General features: G+C 41.0%; 1 protein-coding gene across 4 annotated transcripts in view; it reads right to left on the bottom strand.

Moving 5' to 3' along the window:
* The window catches only part of SH3YL1 (SH3 and SYLF domain containing 1), a 48,306-nt gene that overhangs the window by 10,499 nt on the left and 18,548 nt on the right, over positions 1-19,259 (bottom strand). For all 4 annotated transcript variants that reach the window (XM_029938379.1, XM_029938376.1, XM_029938378.1 and 1 more), the window contains 4 exons: positions 12,888-13,000; positions 11,871-11,999; positions 3,206-3,374; positions 2,458-2,536 (listed from right to left, as the gene is read on the bottom strand). In XM_029938379.1, the coding sequence (XP_029794239.1) occupies positions 2,458-2,536; positions 3,206-3,374; positions 11,871-11,999; positions 12,888-13,000 (490 nt within the window). The remainder of the gene's footprint in view (positions 1-2,457; positions 2,537-3,205; positions 3,375-11,870; positions 12,000-12,887; positions 13,001-19,259) is intronic.

Here is a 19,259-nt window from a genome sequence, read left to right as displayed (position 1 = left end):
GTGGGGAGTGCGTGCTGGCAGGTGTATGCGGTGGGGAGTGCGTGCCAGGAAGCGTGTGCGGTGGGGAGTGCGTGCTGGCAGGTGTATGCGGTGGGGAGTGCGTGCCGAGAAGTGTATGCAGTGGGGAGTGCTGTCGGGAAGCGTGTGCGGTGGGGAGTGTGTGCTGGGAAGTGTGTGCGGTGGGGAGTGTGCGTGGTAGAGAGTAAACATAATGAAACATTACAGTGGGGAATGGCTGATGAGACTGTGAAGTAGTAAAAACTTGAAGAACAATCTACCTAATATGTTAGAATTTAAAAATGTGTCTGTTGGCATACTATAATTCCTGGTAATTATCTCCAAAAATAAGTAAATAAATAAATAAGTGTGCCAATATGTAGACACACAAATTTACAAAGATGTAAATTGTGGAGCTGGCTGACCTGGACAAAGAACTGAAGTAATGTTAATACCTATCAGTAGGAGAGCAGATGAATAAATATGTTTTTTGTCCCCTGGAATATTAAAAAGCCATTAAAAAGAATTAATTAGAACTGTACCAGTTGACTCAGGGGTTTCCATGCGCTGTTTTTCAGCAAAATAAATAAAACCCTCAAGCAAGAGAGAGTAAAACATGCATAATATGGCAGCATTTTTATGAGACAACCAAATAATCTTTCCATGCATATACATGTTCTTATACAGGTGCCTGTGAATAGGACTATAAAAGAAAAATATGTACGGAGAAAAATACAGATGTCTACACCGCATGTTGTCAACATAGATTTCCTGGGATGAGTATGGAAGAGGGTGCCATGTAAATTAAGAGGAGAAATGGGAAAAAGGGAGAAACTCAGAGAAGGAAAATGAAAATAATGCATTCAAAACCATTTATATATGCATTTATATAAAATTATATATGTGAAGACATGTAATTAAAAATTAAGATTCTATTTTTAATTTAAAAAGTTAGGAATAGTTCAGATTTATTTATTTTTGAGAGACACCATGAGCTGGGGAGGGGCAGAGAGAAGGAGAGAAAGAATCTCAAGTAGGTTCCATGCTATCAGTGCATAGCCTGATGGAGGGCTTGAGCTCAACAACTCTGAGATCATGACCTGAGCCAAAACCAAGAGTCAGATGCTTAACCAAGTGAGCCACACAGGTGCCCCAACGTTTAATTTTTTCAATGTTTAATTACTTATTTTTGAGAGAGAGAGTGCACACGCAAGAGGGAGCAGGGAAGGGGCAGAGACAGAGGAGACAGAGAGAATCCCAAGCAGTGCAGAGAATCTGACAGTGCAGAGCCTAATGCAGGGCTCACACCCACAAACCGTGAGATAATGACCTGAGCCGAAATCAAGAGTCAGATGCTTAACTGACTCTGAGCCACCTAGGGGCCTCCATAAGATTTTTATATATGCATCACACAGATACGTATTTTCCTAGTGAGGAAACTTCAGAAACATTATGTATTTTAAAACATACACACAGGTCCAATTTTATGTAATCACTCAGATTTAAAATATAAATAGATTTCAGTGCCCACATCTTGTTAGTCACTGGAAACAGGTGTATGCAAATTAATCACCTGAACATGAATCAGAAATAGACCATCCCTATTGAGAGAAGAATACAGCATCCCAGGAGACAAAGGTACAGCCAAGTTACAGTAGGAGTGGGTAATAAAGGACAGGTCCAGTTCCTGAGAGGGTACGTTTAGGCAAGCTAATGGCAGAGCCAGGACCCAACGCTTTGACACTTCTACTCCTCCTCCCAGAACATGTCACATGCTTCCTTTCAGTGATGGCAGTTATTTTTCCACATGTGGTATCTCCCGTCCTAGACTGAAATTCTTCGAGGATGGGATATAAGTTAGACTCATCTTTGTAATTGCAAAAGCCACAGCACAATGCTCTTGAATAATAGTGGATTATCATATGAAACATCACCTACTTTAATATTTTGTCATGGACTCTTACCCTCTGTGCCCAAGTTGCAGAATTCCAAGAGTGACGGTCATACAACTAAGCGATGGAAAGAGGGGTAGAGGCCAAAACTGGGTGCATTAGAAAGTTCGTCTATTTTACCAGCCTTATGAAACCCTGAGCTCCCAAGAATATATGGTGAACTTAATATTCAGAATATAAATCTACGAGTATACAAGAAAAATAGGCTTATTTAGTTCCCATTTCAAACTAGCAGGATAGCAGTCTTTGGAAGAAATGAAATAAACAAAGAAAACTTTAAAGATAAATCTTTGTAAATTTGAGAGAGCATCTTCTGAATGAGAAATTTTCACAAATTATAGCAATGAGAATGTCTTTGTATTTAGAAGTCTGAGCATTTATTTTCTCTTCAACACCCATTAGTTCTTCTATTTGATACTAAAGTTTAACAATGTTGCTTGATTTCTTAACAGTAATATTTAATAATTACTAATTCTAATTATATTTGAATTATGACAAAAATATTTACTTTGGGAGCCAGAGTTTGGCAGGACTTGTGCAGATGATTGCTGTGGTCTAGATGATGGTTTCAGAGGTAATTCTTTAGCCTGGGAGAAACAAGAACAATGCACATAATTTAAAAATACTTTATTATCATGGAGCATATAAGGTTTTGTTCTTCTAGTGCATGTATGCGGAACATTTTATCCTATGCATCTATTAATGGAGCGTCCTACATGCGCACATGTAGTGCTGCGGGCCACGTTCAGTTGAGATGGACGCCACATGCAGAGGTTGACAGTGGGTGCCCTTTTGTACCCACGGCTTGCCTCATCCAGGTGCCTCTGACAACCTACACAGCCACTTGGTGACTGACTCAGCAGTCATTTGGGAGGGCAGGGACAACTTAGGCTTTCGGTGTCAGCTTTCAGGCCCTGGGATGGGGATCAAGCAGACCCAGAAAGGGTCCTGGAACTTGGTGCGCACAACATTCGATGCTCCAAGACCACAGCATCAGCAGCTCTTGGTAGCACTCCTACTAGATGGTCCAAAGTCTTATACTTGGAGAAATGCAATTATGGAGAAAAAAACTGTTTCTCCTTGAAATGTGTATAGATGACACATCAAAGTTGTATAACATTTTCACAAGCACTTTACATAAACGACATTATAAGGGAGGTATAGTGGGTCATCAGGAACCTGATATCAAGGACAGAATATCCTAAATAAAGAAATTTCCTGTAACTATTAAGAGAAACATAAAAACCATGAATTACAGCAGACTTCCTCAGTTCCTTCGCTGCTTTTCTTGCATTGATTCGTTGTCCTTCATTTTCATATTTTTCAGTAAAGGAATCAAGAATTTCATAAAGATCTTCTGCTTGAGCAGGCTGTGGTATATCTCCAAATAAAATGTCATAAGCTCGGATGTCTTGACAATAAAATCTAATAAGAAATATCAAATTAAGAACATTTATAGACATAGATCTTTCCTAGAGTTAAAAGTAGGACACAGAGGGAGGAGGGGCAGAGAGGAAGGGAGCTCTGTAATTTTCACCTGCCCGCAACTATCAAACTGAGAAGGACTGAAGTCACAATACTCTGATCTCCAAGAGTGGGAGAAAAAAAAAAGAGTCCACATAGAAGACAGCCTCATAGGTGCCTGAGTGAGTGGGAACTGGGGAAATAAAAACTGGCCAGGGCAAGAGGCTCTGAGGGGAGGGAGCCCCACCCCAGTGCAGAGCCAGGGAGAGCATGCAGGGCCTCGGAGAGACAAGGGGAAGAGAAAGAGACACTGAAAACGCTCATAGAGTGGTCTCTAGAGAAGAGGAAAACCTCAACTGGGGACAGAGAGGGATACTATCATCCCGTAAATAACCGCTGGGTGGGGGGAGAGAAATTTATCCCCATTAGTTGGTGCATTTTTCCTTGGGCTCAGCAACACCGATTCCAGGCGGAGCCAGGAGAAAGCTGCTCCCCAGTCTCCCTACTCCATCCTGGCTAGAAAACTGCCCACCTGCAGGAGTACATCTCATCTTGGGCAGTAGCATTAAAGTGCGAGGACCAGGATTTGGAAACAAGGCAGGGCTTGGAAAAAACAACTTGGCACTTGGCCCACCCGGAGCACAGGGAGATCAGACTCAAAAGAGTGGCTTTCAAGAGTCTTGGTTCGAGAAGGGCTTGGGCCACCGCCATACTTCTCCCTACAACTACTGAGGCTGGGCCTTGGAGAGCAGCTGCTGAGACCTGACCTACCTACACCGAACCACACCTATCCCTGCTGAAGAGCTGCCTTTTTTTTCTTCTTCTTTTCTCCTTTTCCCCCTGGAGTCCGGGAAAGACCAACATTGATGCACTGCAGTGATTAGATCAAGTCTTGCCATCCAGACATACTTTCCCTATCTCATTCTTCTCTCCCCTCCACTGGTTTTACACTTTTAGACTGGCCTTTGTCTTTTGTTGTTTCTGTCTCCCCTCCCCCCCCTTTATTTCTTTTCTTTTCTTGTGTTTTCTTTCCCCTTTTGGTTTGCTTGTTTGTTTGATGTGTCTGTGCCTTTGTGTGCTTCTGTTCCATGTGTGTTTGTCTGTTTGTCTTCTTTTTCAGGGCTACCTCAAGAAACAAGCCAAAGTACACATGGTGGAGAGTCCCAAATATCACTGAGTAGGGAAATAAAATAACCAAAGTCACAAGAAAAACCGAGAGACACCAATAAAAGAATACTTCCCGAAACAACAGGCCCTGGATAGTCAATGAGACTCCTTTAATAGAGCAATACTAGCAGGTGCACAGTGCATAGTGAGCTTTTAAAACTGACAAGAGACAGAAAGCTGGCCAAAATGACGAAATGAAAAAACTCTCCTCTAAAGAAATTCCAGGAGAAGTCACAGCCACAGAACTGCTCAAAACAGACATAACCAACATAACTGAACAAGAATTTAGAAAAATTGTCATAAAATTAATCGCTGGGATTGAAAAAAACATCAGAGAAGCTATTGATGCAAAGACTAGGGACCTTCAAAATAGCTGTGATGAGTTTTAAAAGGCTATAATGAGGTGCATAATAAAATGGATGCAGTCACTGCACAGATTGAAGAAGCAGAGAGGAGATTAGGTGACTTAGCAAAAGAGGAAGCTGAAAAAAAGAGAAACTGATACAGGAGCATGAAAGAAGATTAGAGACCTGAGTGATACAATCAAACAGAACAATATCGGTATCATAGGAGTTCTTGAAGAAGAAGAAAGATAAAGATTCCTGAAGGGGTGCTTGCTCAAATTATAGCAGAGAACTTCCCAAATCTGGGGATGGAAAAAGACATTGAAATTCAAGAGGCACATAAAACTCCCCTCAGACATAACTTGAATCGACATTCAGCATGACATATCATAGTGAAACTGGCAAGATATAAAGATAAAGAGAGAATTATGAAAGCAGCTAGGGATAAAAAGGCCCTAACATACAAAGGGAAACCTGTGGTTACAGACCTATCTACTGAAACTTGGCATGCCAGAAAGGGATGACAGGAAATCTTCAATATGATGAACATAAAAAAATATGCAGCCAAGAATCCTTTATCCAGAAAGCCTGTCTTTCAAAATAGAAGGAGAGATCAAGGTTTTCCCAAATAAACAAAAATTGAGAGAATTTATCACCACCAAACCAGCCCTACAAGAAATCCTAAGAGGGACTCTATGAGGGAAATGTTGCAAGGAATACAAGGTACCAGAGACACCACTACATGAACCCTACAGAGAACACAATGAATCTAAACCCACATTTTTCAATAATAACACTGAATGTGAATGTTCCAATCAAACGACACATGATAGCAGAATGGATAAAAAAAATAAAATCCATCTATTTGCTGTCTACAAAAGACTCATTTTAGACATAAGGACACCTTCAGATTGAAAGTAAGGAGATGGAGAAATATCTATCATGCAACTGGAAGTAAAAAAAAGCTGGAGTAGCCATACTTATATCAGACAAACTGGACTTTAAAGTAAAGGCAGTAACAAAAGATGAAGAAGGGCATTCTATAATAATTACAGGGTCTCTCCATCAGGAAGAGCTAACAATTTAAAACATCTATGTGCCGAATTCTGGAGCACCCAAAAACATAAGACAATTAATCACAAACAGAAACAATCTTATTGATAAGAATGGCTAATTGCAGGGGATTCTAATACTCCACTTACAGCAATGGATAGATCAACCATACAGAAAATCACTAAAGAAACAATGGACCTTGGGGTGCCTGGGTGGCTCAGTTGGTTAAGCCTCTGACTTCAGCTCAGATCAGATCTCACATTTGTGGGTTTGAGCCCCGTGTCAGGCTCTGTGTCTCCTTCTCTCTCTGTCCCTTCCCCTCTCATGCTCTGTCTCTCTCTGTATCAAAAATAAATTTTAAAAAACATTTAGAAATTAAAAAAAATTAAAAAGAAAGAAACGATGGACCTTAACAACACATCGGAACAGCTGACATTGATAGACATATTTAGAACTCTGCATCCTGAAGCTAGGGACTTCACTTTCTTCTCAAGAGTGCATGGCACATTCTCTAAGATAGATCACATACTGGGTCATAAAGCAGACCTCCATAAATATAAATGAATTGAGATCATACCATGCAAATTTTCAGATCACAATGCTATGAAACTTGAAATCAATCACAGAAAAAAGTTTGGAAAACCTCCAAAAACATAGAGGTTAAAAACCACCCTACTAAAGAATGATTGGCTCAATCAGGCAATTAGAGAAGAAATTGAAAAATATTTGGAAAGAAATGAAAACAAAAATACAACCATCCAAACTCTCTGGGACACAGCAAAGGCAGTCCTATGAGGAAAGTATATTGCAATCCAGGCCTATTTCAAGAAACTAGAAAAAGTGCAAATTCAAAATCTAACAGAGCACCTAAAGGAACTAGAAAGGGAGCAGCAAGAGCACCCCAAACCCAGCAGAAGAAGAGAAATAATAAATATCAGGGCAGAAATAAACAATATAAAAAAAAAAAACCAGTTGAACAGATCAAGGAAACCAAGAGTCGGTTTTTTTTGAAAAAATAAAATTGATAAACCTCTAGCCAGACTCTTCAGAGAGAACACCCAAATAGACAAAATCATGAATGAAAATGGATCTATTACAACCAGTCCCTCAGAAATATAAGCAACCATCAGGGATTACTATGAAAAATTATATGCCAACAAACTGGACAACCTAGAAGAAATAGACAAATTCCTAAACACACATGCACTACCAAAATTCAAACAGGAAGAGATAGAAAATCTGAACAGACCCATAACCAGTAAAGAAATCGACTCAGTTATCAAAAATCTCCCAACAAATAAGAGCCCGGAGCCAGATGGCTTCCCAGTGGAAATTCTGCGAGACATTTAAAACAGAGTTAATACCCATTCTTCTCAAGCTATTCCAAAAAATAGAAATAGAAGGAAAACTTCTGAACTCATTCTATGATGCCAGCATCACTTTGATTCTCAAACCAGAGACCCAACAAAAAAAGAGAACTACAGGCCAATATCCTTAATGAATACAGATGCCAAACTACTCAACAAGATACTAGCAAATTGAATTCAACAGCATATAAAAAGAAATATCCATCATGATCAAGTGGGATTCATTCCTGGGTTACAGGGCTAGTTCAATATTCGCAAATCCATCAATGTGATACATCACATTAATGAAAGTAAAGATAAAAACCATATGAACCTGTCGATACATACAGAAAAAGCACTTGACAAAATACAGGATACTTTTTAAATAAAAACCCTGGAGAAAGTCAGGATAGAAGGAACTTACTTAAACATCATAAGAGCGATTTATGAAAAGTCCACAGCTAATCATCCTCAATGGGGAAAAACTGAGAGCTTTCCCCCTAAGATCAGGAACATGACAAGGATGTCCACTCTCACCACTGTTGTTTAACATAGTACTGGAAGTCCTAGCAGGAGCAATCAGACAACAAAAGGAAATAAAAGGCAACAGAATTGGCAAAGATGAAGTCAAACTTTCACATTTTGCAGATGACATGATACTCTACATGGAAAACCCGACCGACTGCAGCAGAATCCTTCTAGAACTGATCCATGAATTCAGTAAAGTTGCAGGGTACAAAATCAATGTACAGAAGTCAGTTGCATTTTTATATACCAATAATGAAGCAACAGAAAGAGAAGTCAAGAAACTGATCCCATTCACAATTGCACAAAAAAACCCCACAAAATACCTAGGAATAAACCTAACCAAAGATGTAAAAGACCTGTACGATGAAAACTGTAGAAAACTTATGAAGGAAATTGAAGAAGACACAAAGAAATGGAAAAACATTCCCTGTTCATGGATTGGAAGAATAAACATTGTTAAAATGTCATTATTACCCAAAGCAATCTACACATTCAATGCAATCCCAATCAAAATTGCACCAGCATTCTTCTCAAAGCTAGAACAAACTATCTAAAATTCGTATGGAACCACAAAAGTCCCTGAGTAGCCAAAGTAATACTGAAGAAAAAAACCAAAGGCATCACAATCCAAGACTGTAACTTCTACTACAAAGCTGTCATCATTAAGATAGTATGTTATTGGCACAAAAACAGACACATAGACCAATGAAATAGAATGGAGAACCCAGAACTGGACCCACAAATATATGGCTGATTAATCTTTGACAAAGCAGGAAGGATATCCAAGGGAAAAAAGACAGCTTCTTTAGCAGGTGGTGCTGGGAGAACTGGACAGCAACATGCAGAAGAATGAAACTAGACCACTTTCTTACACCATTCATAAAAATAAACTCAGAATGGATAAAGGACCCAAATGTGAGACAGGAAACCATCAAAACCCTAGAGGACAAAGCAGGAAACAGCCTCCTTGACCTCAACTGCAGCAATTTCCTACTCAACACATCCCCAAAGGCAAAGGGAATCAAGAGTAAAAATGAACTATTGGGACCTCATCAAGATAAAAAGCTTCTGCACTGCAAAGGAAACAATCAAGAAAACTAATAGGCAACCAACGGATTGGGAAAAGATAGTTGTAAATGATATATTGGATAAAGGGCTAGTATCCAAAATCTACAAGGAACTCACCAAACTCCACACCCAAAAAAACGAATAATCCAGTGAAGAAATGGGCAGAAGACTTGAATAGACACTTCTCCAAAGAGGACAGCCAGATGGCCAACAGGCACATGAAACGATGCTCAGCATCACTCATCATCAGGGAAATACAAAACAAAACCACACTGAGATACCACCTCATGCTGGTCAAAGTGGCTAAAATGAACAAATCAAGAGATTATAGATGCTGGCAAGGGTGTGGAGAGATAGGCACCCTCCTACACTGTTGGTGGGAATGTAAACTGGTGCAGCCGCTCTGAAAAACAGTGTGGAGGTTCCTCAAAAAACTATCAATAAAACTCCTCTATGACCCAGCAATAGGACTGCTTGGGATCTACCCAAGGGATACAGAAATGCTGATGCCTAGGGGCACATATACCCCAATGTTCATAGCGGCACTTTCAACAATAGCCAAATCATAGAAAGAGCCTAAATGTCCATCACCTGATGAATGGATCAAGAAGATGTGGTTTAATTCTTCCTCCATGGCAATGAGGAAGAATGAAATCTGACCATTCGTAGCAATGTGGATGGATCTCGAGGGTGTCATGCTAAGTGAAATAAGTCAGGCAGAGGACAGAAACCATGTGTTTTCACTCATAGGTCTAACAGAAGAAACCTAACAGACGACCGTGGGGAGAGGAAGGGGGAAAAAGGGGGGGAGGCGAATCATGAGAGACTCTTGAATACTGATAACAAATGAGTGAAGGGGTGGGGAGAGGAGATGGGAAGTGATGGTCATGGAGGAGGGCACTTGCGGGGAAGAGCACTGGGTGTTATATGGAAACCAGCTTGACTATAAACTATAAATTACAAAAAAAAAGTAGGAGACATACGTGTGTATGGGGATATACTCATATCTAGTACTTCATATATATTTTTCCAACACTAACTGCAAGCTATTACCCATATTCAGCCCCTAAATTCACTCCCCATGATAATCTCTAGAACCAGTCAGCATAAAGAGTCTGATACGCATATCCTTTCTCCCGTAATATAAATATCAAATCACATATACAAACACATATACATACAAACGTATCTATAGAAACATATATATGCAAATATACCTATGCTTATGCAAGCATCTACAAGCATTACAAGCATCTACATTTTTACAGGTTTTTATTTTTTAAGTTATGAAAATTGGGCCAACAAACACAGCTCTGTAAGTTCTTTAAAAATGCTTATTTGTATCAAAACTATATAAAGATTTGCCTTATATCTTTAGGAGCCCTGCAATTATTTAAGAAATATATTTGTTTTAGTTCATCCCAGGATTTACATGAACTTAGTGAGAAAGTCTTCCAAAGGCCTAAAGTCAGAAGTTTCTAAAAGAATGCCTCACTTAAATTTCTCAAACTAATAAAACGAGAAGTTAAAACATCTTACTTGACTTTATAAGACACAGAGCTCTGCAAATATTTTTCTCCACTCCTCCCATTTTCTAGTTTCTGTGGCTTCACTGAATGTTGTAATATGTGCTAATAACTCTAAATTTAAAAAAAATTAATATTTTATTTTTGAGAGAGAGAGCTAAAGAGAGAGAGCGTGAGCAGGGGAGGGGCAAAGAGAGAGGGAGACACAGAATCTGAAGCAGGCTCCAGGCTCTGTCTGAGCTGTCAGCACACTGCCTGATGTGGGGCTTGAATTCACCAACCATGAGACCGTGACCTGAGCCCAAGTTGGACACTTAACTGACTGAGCCACCCAGGTACCCTTTAAATTTTTTTTAAAAATTTATTTATTTTTTGAGAGAAGGTGACAGAGTGTAAGCTGGGGAGGGACAGAGAGAGACAAGGAGACACAGAATCCAAAGCAGACTCCAGGCTCTGAGCTGTCAGCACAGAGCTCATTGTGAGGCTCGAATCCATGGACTCCCAACAGACTGAGCCACCCAGGCGCCCCAATGCCCCAGTGGGCTAACAAACTCTCAGGTGAACTGGCACAGGAGATTTTGTATAGATTTTCCCCGGAAAGCAGGCAAGTAAGGTTGGGGGGGGGGGGTGTCTCTACTGTAACCAGGCTACTGTCAGCGCCTGCCAGGCTCGCAGCTGGTGGGATTTCTGAAAGTTTCTCTGTCAGTCAACCTTTTATCCTTCCCTGAGCAGCCACACATATTTTAGTGGAAATGTAGAGAAGCAGTTTGGGGAAAACTTAGCCAGATGCCAGTTTAAAGTACAAAGTCTTCTTCACCTGTTAAAATACTTCTAAATCCATTTCTAAAAAAATCAAAATTGATCTGTGTTTTATAGAAGAAAGAACAAAGGCAGAATGTAATGACAGCCTCTCAGAATGGGGAATGTTTTGATTGACCTACAGGTTGTAACAGAAGATTGAAAAATATACTTAATATGATACAGCCCAGTAATATAATATTATATAGTCATTAACTTACACTTATGATTCTTGCAATGCTAGGTGGAAAAAAAGGATTTACAATTGGATTTATTATGATTACAATCATATGTGGCAAAACAAGGGAAATTATGCTTAGGAAAACAACGTAGGACAATAAAGCAAACTGTGAATAGCGTTCATCTCAGAGGGAAGAATGGGTTTTTTTTTCCTTCCTTGTAATTTTTTTTTGTGTTTTCTAGATTTTCTCTAAGTACATATTGCTTTATATTGAAACTTTAAATAAAGAAATACACAGAGTCCAATGTTGTATATTCTTAAAATATGTTCTTAAAAAATGAATACACACAATCACTCTACAAACTGTACACAACTATGTGGGTCTCTGACGGACTATTTTTCTCATCACACTTTCCTCAGGTTAAAATTATTTGGCTTGCACTTACTTTCGATTAGTTTCCTTCCTTTCAATCAAACAACTGCCTTCTAAGGAAACGCCGGCGAAGAGTCCTCTGGACTTGCAGTAGGTAAACACGGCGGCCGAGCTCCGCAGGGCGACATTTCCTTCCAAATTCCTGTGGAAGAGAGGTGTGCGGCAGAGAACCGGGCAGGAGAGGCCCGGTCCTAAAGATGACTATCTAAACAGCACTGCACTTCTCACCCCGAAGAGTGATATTGTTCTACAGTTTCATCATTTGCTTTTACGCCTCACTCCCTGTGGGCCTGAGCTAGATGTGGTCAAGAGCAAGGACAAGGCATGGGGAAGGGCATGTTCGTTAAGACACAGTATAAGGTGATATGATAATACGGAGGACTGCATTGTCCAGATTTCATGGAAAGCTGACATTTATCAGCCTTGTCTTCCTTTCTCAAAACAGGAACGTACTAAATGACTAAAAGAGTACTAAATAACTAAATGACACTGACTATTTTTATGGAATTTAGAAATGTTTTTAGATGATTGTACTCTGTTAACTTCTGTAAACAGTCTCTCAGTATTTCTGAACTGCTCAGTTGACCCAAGAAGAGTTGTTCATCAACAGAAAGGGAAAATGCAGCCTCCTTACTATAAACATCACACCAGTAACAAGTTTTCACTGTTTAGTTCGAAGAAAAGCTTTTTTTCTTTCTTGGTCAATGCTGCCCTTTATCACTTAATTAAATCTGATTTGGCTCCTTCAAAGCATAAAGGTAAATCTTGTGTTCAATTCCAGTAGATACGAGGGCCCGCATCTCTGAAATATTTAGTTTCCTCTTGTGTGTTCTAGTTTTAAATTTTCTCAGTCTGTCACACTGGTTGTGTTTTGTATTTCTTATTTCTAAAGAGCCTCAAACCCTCTGGGACATGTACAAACCATAAGTCAGTTTCATTTCAGTTCAAGGTTCCTCTTAATGCAAAACCATGTGTAGTTTTTAAACCATGACTATCCAATTACTGTTCAGAAAGTAGGTTGAGTTCTCACCTTCCCAGGGGCCCAACCGCCACGGTGAAATTTCCTCCAAGTGTCAGGTTACCACCTTTTGCAAAAGCTTCTACTGCTCTGTCATAATTCAAAATTATTACCAAATCTGATACCTGAAAATGAAAAAAACTGTATTTAAAAATAATTGTCTAAGTATCATTGAAAATATGTTGATTACAACTCAAATATATACTACACACTGCAGCAAGAATTTCACTGTAGACAATGAAAGAATATGAAAGAAAAGTCAATTTTGTTTTGAGCTGAGGATTTACGTAGCAGATATTTCCACAGCTAAGTGCAGCAGACACCTCTGAGTACCCTGGGGCTCCCACATACCACCCCCGTCCACACAACGAGCTTATAATGCGGGTGAGGACAAAGGTCTAGTGAGGTTAAGTGGGCTGTCACAGCGATAGCCAGAACACATCAAACATAGGTAAGGCAGAAAGATAAAAAGCACTCCCTTAAACTAAACACATCAAGAAACCCAGGCCAAAGATCGCACAACAGGGCAGAAGGTCAAGGGTTCTCAATGACAGTTGTACCCTGAAGTCTGTGCAAGGTCATGCACCACTGGTGAGCTGCATGTCCATTTTCTTTTAGGCCTCAGAAGTTCAAAATGCCAGAAGGAAACTAGTTAACCATTAGTTAATGCCTCCTACTGAGTTAATTCTCTAAGTAAAAGCAAAACTAAGAATGTGAGAATGCTCAAGATACGCCCACAGGAGAATGCATTTGTTTTTCAAGTTTGCCCATGCTGAAAGCAAGCTCCATGATAGCCCAGAGATACTGAGAGCCTTCAGGGACACAGCCTTCAGGGACACGGCCCTAGGGGACACAGCCCTCCAGGGACAGAGCTCCCAGGGGACACAGCCCTCCTCACGAGCTGTTGACAGGGGGCATTCTGACTACCTTTGGATCTCTCATCTTCTCATATGTGAAACCTGCAAAATAGGACCCACCTTATTCAACTATTTGAAGATCAAAGATGTGTGTTGGGCATACCTAGAAAGTGAAAGGTGCTAAGAACTTGGGCTAGAAATCAAAACTATTTGAGTATGAATTCCACTTCTGCCTCTTGCATATTGTGTGATCTTGGGCAAATGATTGGGCAGCTTGAAAGTTTAGCTTGTTTTTTTGTAAACTGTGTATAATATTAGAAACCACACTTGTAAGTATACTATGTATATATGTACATAAACACAAATATAAGGTTGTTTGAAGGATTGACTGAAATAATTTGTAAAGCGCGACATGTTTGCCACATCTCAATAAAATATGCAAAGGCCAATAAAAACTGATGTTTAAAAGATTACTGAATTTATATAGTTCTTTAATTTTTTGTAAGGTTTTCAAATCAATGTTTTAATCTGACCCATAGAAAAATATTATTACTAAAGAGATTGCACTTGAAAAGACCTAATGGAGGTCTCGATACAAATAGATTCTTAAAAAAATGTTTAGTTTTTTTCATAAAATGATTCAAATTACACTCAAATTACGAGACAAACTAAACATACCAGTTAACTTACTTGTGAAATACTTCACATTGACATTTATCAACTACTATTTCCATTTTATATATGGACAATTTTCTGAGGATTGTGGTATTGAGTCACTCAGAATTACTTAGCATTTTTTATATAAAAGTAATTTTGCCACTGATTGTATGAGCTATATCATATATACACTTTTAGATAATATTCCTAAAATTGATTTGCATAATGCTGGGTATATACCCACGCAATAATTATAAATTTCCAGCCATGACCACATAGATACCCGATTGATCCCGTCTCCCTCTGCTTGGTACATCTTCGCATAGTTAAGTAAGGCAAAACTCTAAGAGTTAGTTAAGAAAACAAAAGTAACCCCTTAATCTTCTGTCTGATCTCAATCCAGTCTCTGAAGAGGAAGACAAGTCCGGTTCTCTGGTGATGTCACTAATGAGAGAACGAGGTCCAAGCCCCACAATCGGAAGAGCAGGGAGAGGCCAGAGCTCCACGTTAGCTTCCAAGTAAATAAACTAAGTGCTGAAAGGAAAAGCAACACAGAACCCCTAAAAACAAACTGTGATGGACGTGTGAGAATTTGATAAAGACCCCTGAAGAACTTTGCGTTAAGATGTAACCATAAATAAGATGCGAGTTCTGCATTTAAACTCAATTCTTAAACGACAGAATGAAGAAACTACCATGCAGGAAACGCTGGGGGATAAACGTTCTCGGGAATGGCTGGCCTTCTCTCGTCTGTACATGGGTCTCCCCAGTCCTGTCCCCTGGCACGGTGCCGCCCCTCCCCCTCCTCTGTGTCCAGCCACACTTCAAACCCAGGCATCTGAGTCCTTCACCTGGCATCCTGTAACGAAGGGTATGACTCCGCTGTTGACACCTGACTGCTGACAGTGGTGGGCTCCACATCTGGGTAGTCTGTAAGCAATCCTGGCTCCAGCCATTGGTTCTGGTGGGAACCCTCACCGGCCCACCTCTGCCTCCCATACAAGCTGAGACAGCCTTCTTTCCCCAACTTCTCAAGTCTTTCGTGGACATGCTTGGGTGTCTTTCCCACGCTCCCAAGAAACCTCACCATGTGGGTGGTAACCATCCATACCCTTTAACAGGTAGTGTCATCAGCCTCAATGTTCAAATGTCGGGAATCTGCATGCCAGGACACCTTCCATCCCTCACACCACTGGGCCCTCCTCTGCACATTGACCTGAGTGGGCTCAGAAATTGAGCCCAGCCTCTAAGAGTAATTTCTCCTCAACTTATACCTGGACACGTTCCTCAACATTAAAGGAAAAGAGCTCATCCAAACTCTCTCTGGAAAATCTAAATCATTTCTCTCAAATCACCATATTAGGTGAAAGCAAGACTGATCAGAGTTGGCCCATCATGAACTCTGGCTTTTGTGATAACAAACAGTTGAGTGATCCAAAGACAAGCCATATATCAGGGTTTTAAGAGCTTTGGGCTTTGTTGTGATTGTCCTGAAAAGAAAATACTCAGTCTTTAAACCAAGTTTTAGCATTGTCTTTCCTTAGACCATTCACTTTCAAATCTTTTGTTTTTGTTTCTGATGAATGTGTGTGTTACAGAACATTGGGAATTCTCAGTAGTTCACAAAATTGAATCAGAGCCATAATCTTAATGGTAACTAATGTCTGAGCTAAGGGAGGCCACCAGATCCTGTCAAAAGATGGCCTAGTCCCTAACTTCATATACCTTCAGAAACTTAACCTGGTCTAGATTTCAAAGCAGAGCATAAATCTAAAGTTCCTGAAGGTCACATTCATATTTCACATGTACTAAAGATGTTATCACCTACAGGAGGCAGCATGGTGGGTTGAGAGCCACGGAGTGTCCTGGATGCAAGAGATGGGCTTTGGTCCCCCCACTCTGGTGGCACTACTGGCTGCCTCGGCCCTGGACCAGAGGCACACTCCCTGCTGCCGGTGGACAGGAAGAGGGGTGGTGCCCAGATGCCCAGACGCCACCTCCCTTGCCTTGAGGCTTAACAAGGCTGTTGGATGATTTGCCTTCTCCTATTGTCAGACCAGGTTGAGTTTCCCTGGGGACAACCCTTGCCCAAACTCTTGCCCTTCTCTGTCCTGCTTCCTTAGTCCCTTGCGATTTCAGCCCTGAGAACATTTGCTCAAGAAATCACATGTACCCAAAGCCCTGTCTCAGGCTCTATATCTAGTGAACCTAACCAAAGTCAACCACACACTAGCTGTGTGATCTTAGGCAAGATGCTTAATGTCTCTATGTATTGAATATAATCACATGTGCCCTCCCTACCTCATCTAGCGGCCTGAAATCCATAGCAAGTTATGCAGACAGAAGTTACAGGAAGAGACAGGGCACTACAAGAGATGAGACCCAGGACTGACTTCCCACCTGAGTATCCATGGGGCCAAGAACATGTAAGTTCTTCTCTCCTATGGATGGGGGTTTAAATAAGAGGACTGCTAAGGGAAATGGCACCCAACATTGCAAACAACCTGCTGAGTGGTTTTAGGGCCAGAAGTCTCCTTCTGAATGACCCATCTGCCAGTGTCTGAGTATCTCCTATTGGAGAACCCACATCACTTAGTTATTGTACCTGCGAAATGAGAGCAGTGATAACCATTCTCCATGGCTATGGGATGGAACTGATTCTATAAGAATATATGGAAAAGTTTTACAAAAATGTTAACTGTTATTGTTAATGATTCCATTCTAAAATAGATGGCAGATACTTACATTATTCAGCAAATATTTAATCATATAAATTGATTATGTGAGTGCTTTCTATGTGCTTGAAAGCTTAATATCCCATCTTACAGATAAAGAAACTGAGACTCACTTTGGCTGTCTACTTTGTGTCTACTACTTTGGCTGTCTACTCACTTTTGGGTTTATTCTGAGGACTAGGGGTGAAGAGAGAACATCTCTGCCTTCCAGATACTCACAATCTACATTAAGTACAGACAAGAAAACTAACAGGCTAATACCTGTGTTGAACGTTCTGCCAAGCTGGGGACCTGATGCTGGAAAGAAGAATGCCAGAAGAGGAGCCCGAATCAGCCCTGGGTGGCTGGGGACTATTTCTCTCCATAACTGAGGGTGTCTATCCGGCTTGCCATTGGCCACAGGTCTGCTGCCTTTTTACTGGAAGCCAGGGCTGCTGCCGACAAGGACGGCCTGCTTCACAGGAGCTCCTGCACCCAGTGAACATCTGCTTCCTGGCCCCTTCCGAGGCAGGAGAGCTGTTTGAGAGCAGCAGTTCATGAAGAGAAGTAACCTCATGTGGACAAGCTCTATGGAGACGTACATAACTTTTTGTCAACACTGAGAAGGAACTGACTCCTTGGGCATTATGACTCCACTCTGGGATGTACCTGTGGGCCTCAGAGAGGCAAAGTTGGGTCATATTTAAGTATAAAGCCAGTGCTTCTAACCCCAGGAAATTCTTCTCATCTCTACTTGAAATAGGCATATTAAAAAGTTAATCATTTCCCTCCATGTATGCTAATTAAATGAAAGTCCAGAGTTAATTTCTATATGCCATGAGGGTAAGCTTTGCAATCAAAAATTTCTATAAATTGCAAGCACAAATAGGCATTACAAAGGTAAAGATGTTAACAATAAAAATCACAGTGGTTTATGCCACTCTAAATGCACTCACTTACTAAGCCTAGAGGGAAAGCTATGGCTGCCTGCAGGCGAGGCGCGCGACTCTGGCGGATGGGGGCAGCTCTGCACGCATGGCCGCAGGCGCTCCTGCCTCTCGCGACAGCTCTGCTCCCACAGCCCAGCCACTATCTCACATTGCCTTTGGGAGATTATCACGTATATTTTTATAAAATGTTGATTGTAAGTCTTTCTATTTTGTGTGTCATATGATAGGATTACATGTCACTTTACTTGTTTCCAGGGCTATTAACGTGTTCTAAGGCCCAAACCCTGTAATTTCCAAGGAGTCATCCCAGAGAGCCTGATTTTCAGTTTTTAGTACGTTGAACATCCTGCAGTCACTGCTACTTCATCTCTCATCAGTTTGGAAGCAAGTGCTGCTTGGGATGGACGCCCAGAGCACGCCCCCAGCTTCAAGTGGAGCGAGAGGGGTGACAGGGTGGGCTGTGCTCAGGGCACCATCCACGCAGAGCCCACCACCTGTCTGCGGGGAGGTGCAGGGAGAGGGATGAAAACATACTTACAGGACAATGCTTTTGACGGCTTTGATTTGGCTGAATATCCAACAAAAAGGCAGTTATGATAAAGAAAACTAAAATGGATATATCTTTTTATAATGCAGATTTATGGAACAGAGAGTCAACAAGGTCAAGTAAAGGTGAAGTAAGATTGGTGAAAAGACCTGTCCCAATAAGGCCAAGAGAATTTAAAATGATGGCAACAGAGAAAACTTGTAAAAAGATGGCTTAGGAGGAAATGACCAGAATTTGAGAAGAAAATGATTTGAGAATATCAGGAGATTTGATCTGCCTATCACTTAGCAATACGGCAATGGGTGAAAGGCTGACATCACATGGAAGATAAACCCTGAGTACCAGACCTCTGCCAACAGGCGTGCGCTAACTAGCACAGAGCCCGCCCCAGACGCCATGGCCCTTAGGAACGTAACAAAATGAAACAGTGCGAAGGCAGTCTTTACTTCAAGCGTTTGAAGTAATCCAAAGACGTAACCCAGCTGGGTTTTGGCGCACATGAAGATACACCGTACTGAGCCAGGTAAGCCGGGGATCTGAGCTCTGGCTTGTGCCACCTGCCGCGGAGGTCAGCAGCTTTGCAACGAGCGACTCATAGGTGACCAAGCGCAGCTTGTCTGCCTTGCTGCGCGCTCGCTCTCCAGATGCGCTCCAGGTGG

The sequence above is a fragment of the Suricata suricatta genome, chromosome 4, assembly GCF_006229205.1.
Source record: "Suricata suricatta isolate VVHF042 chromosome 4, meerkat_22Aug2017_6uvM2_HiC, whole genome shotgun sequence".
NCBI lineage: Eukaryota > Metazoa > Chordata > Mammalia > Carnivora > Herpestidae > Suricata > Suricata suricatta.
This window is presented reverse-complemented; position numbering and strand designations above follow the sequence as displayed.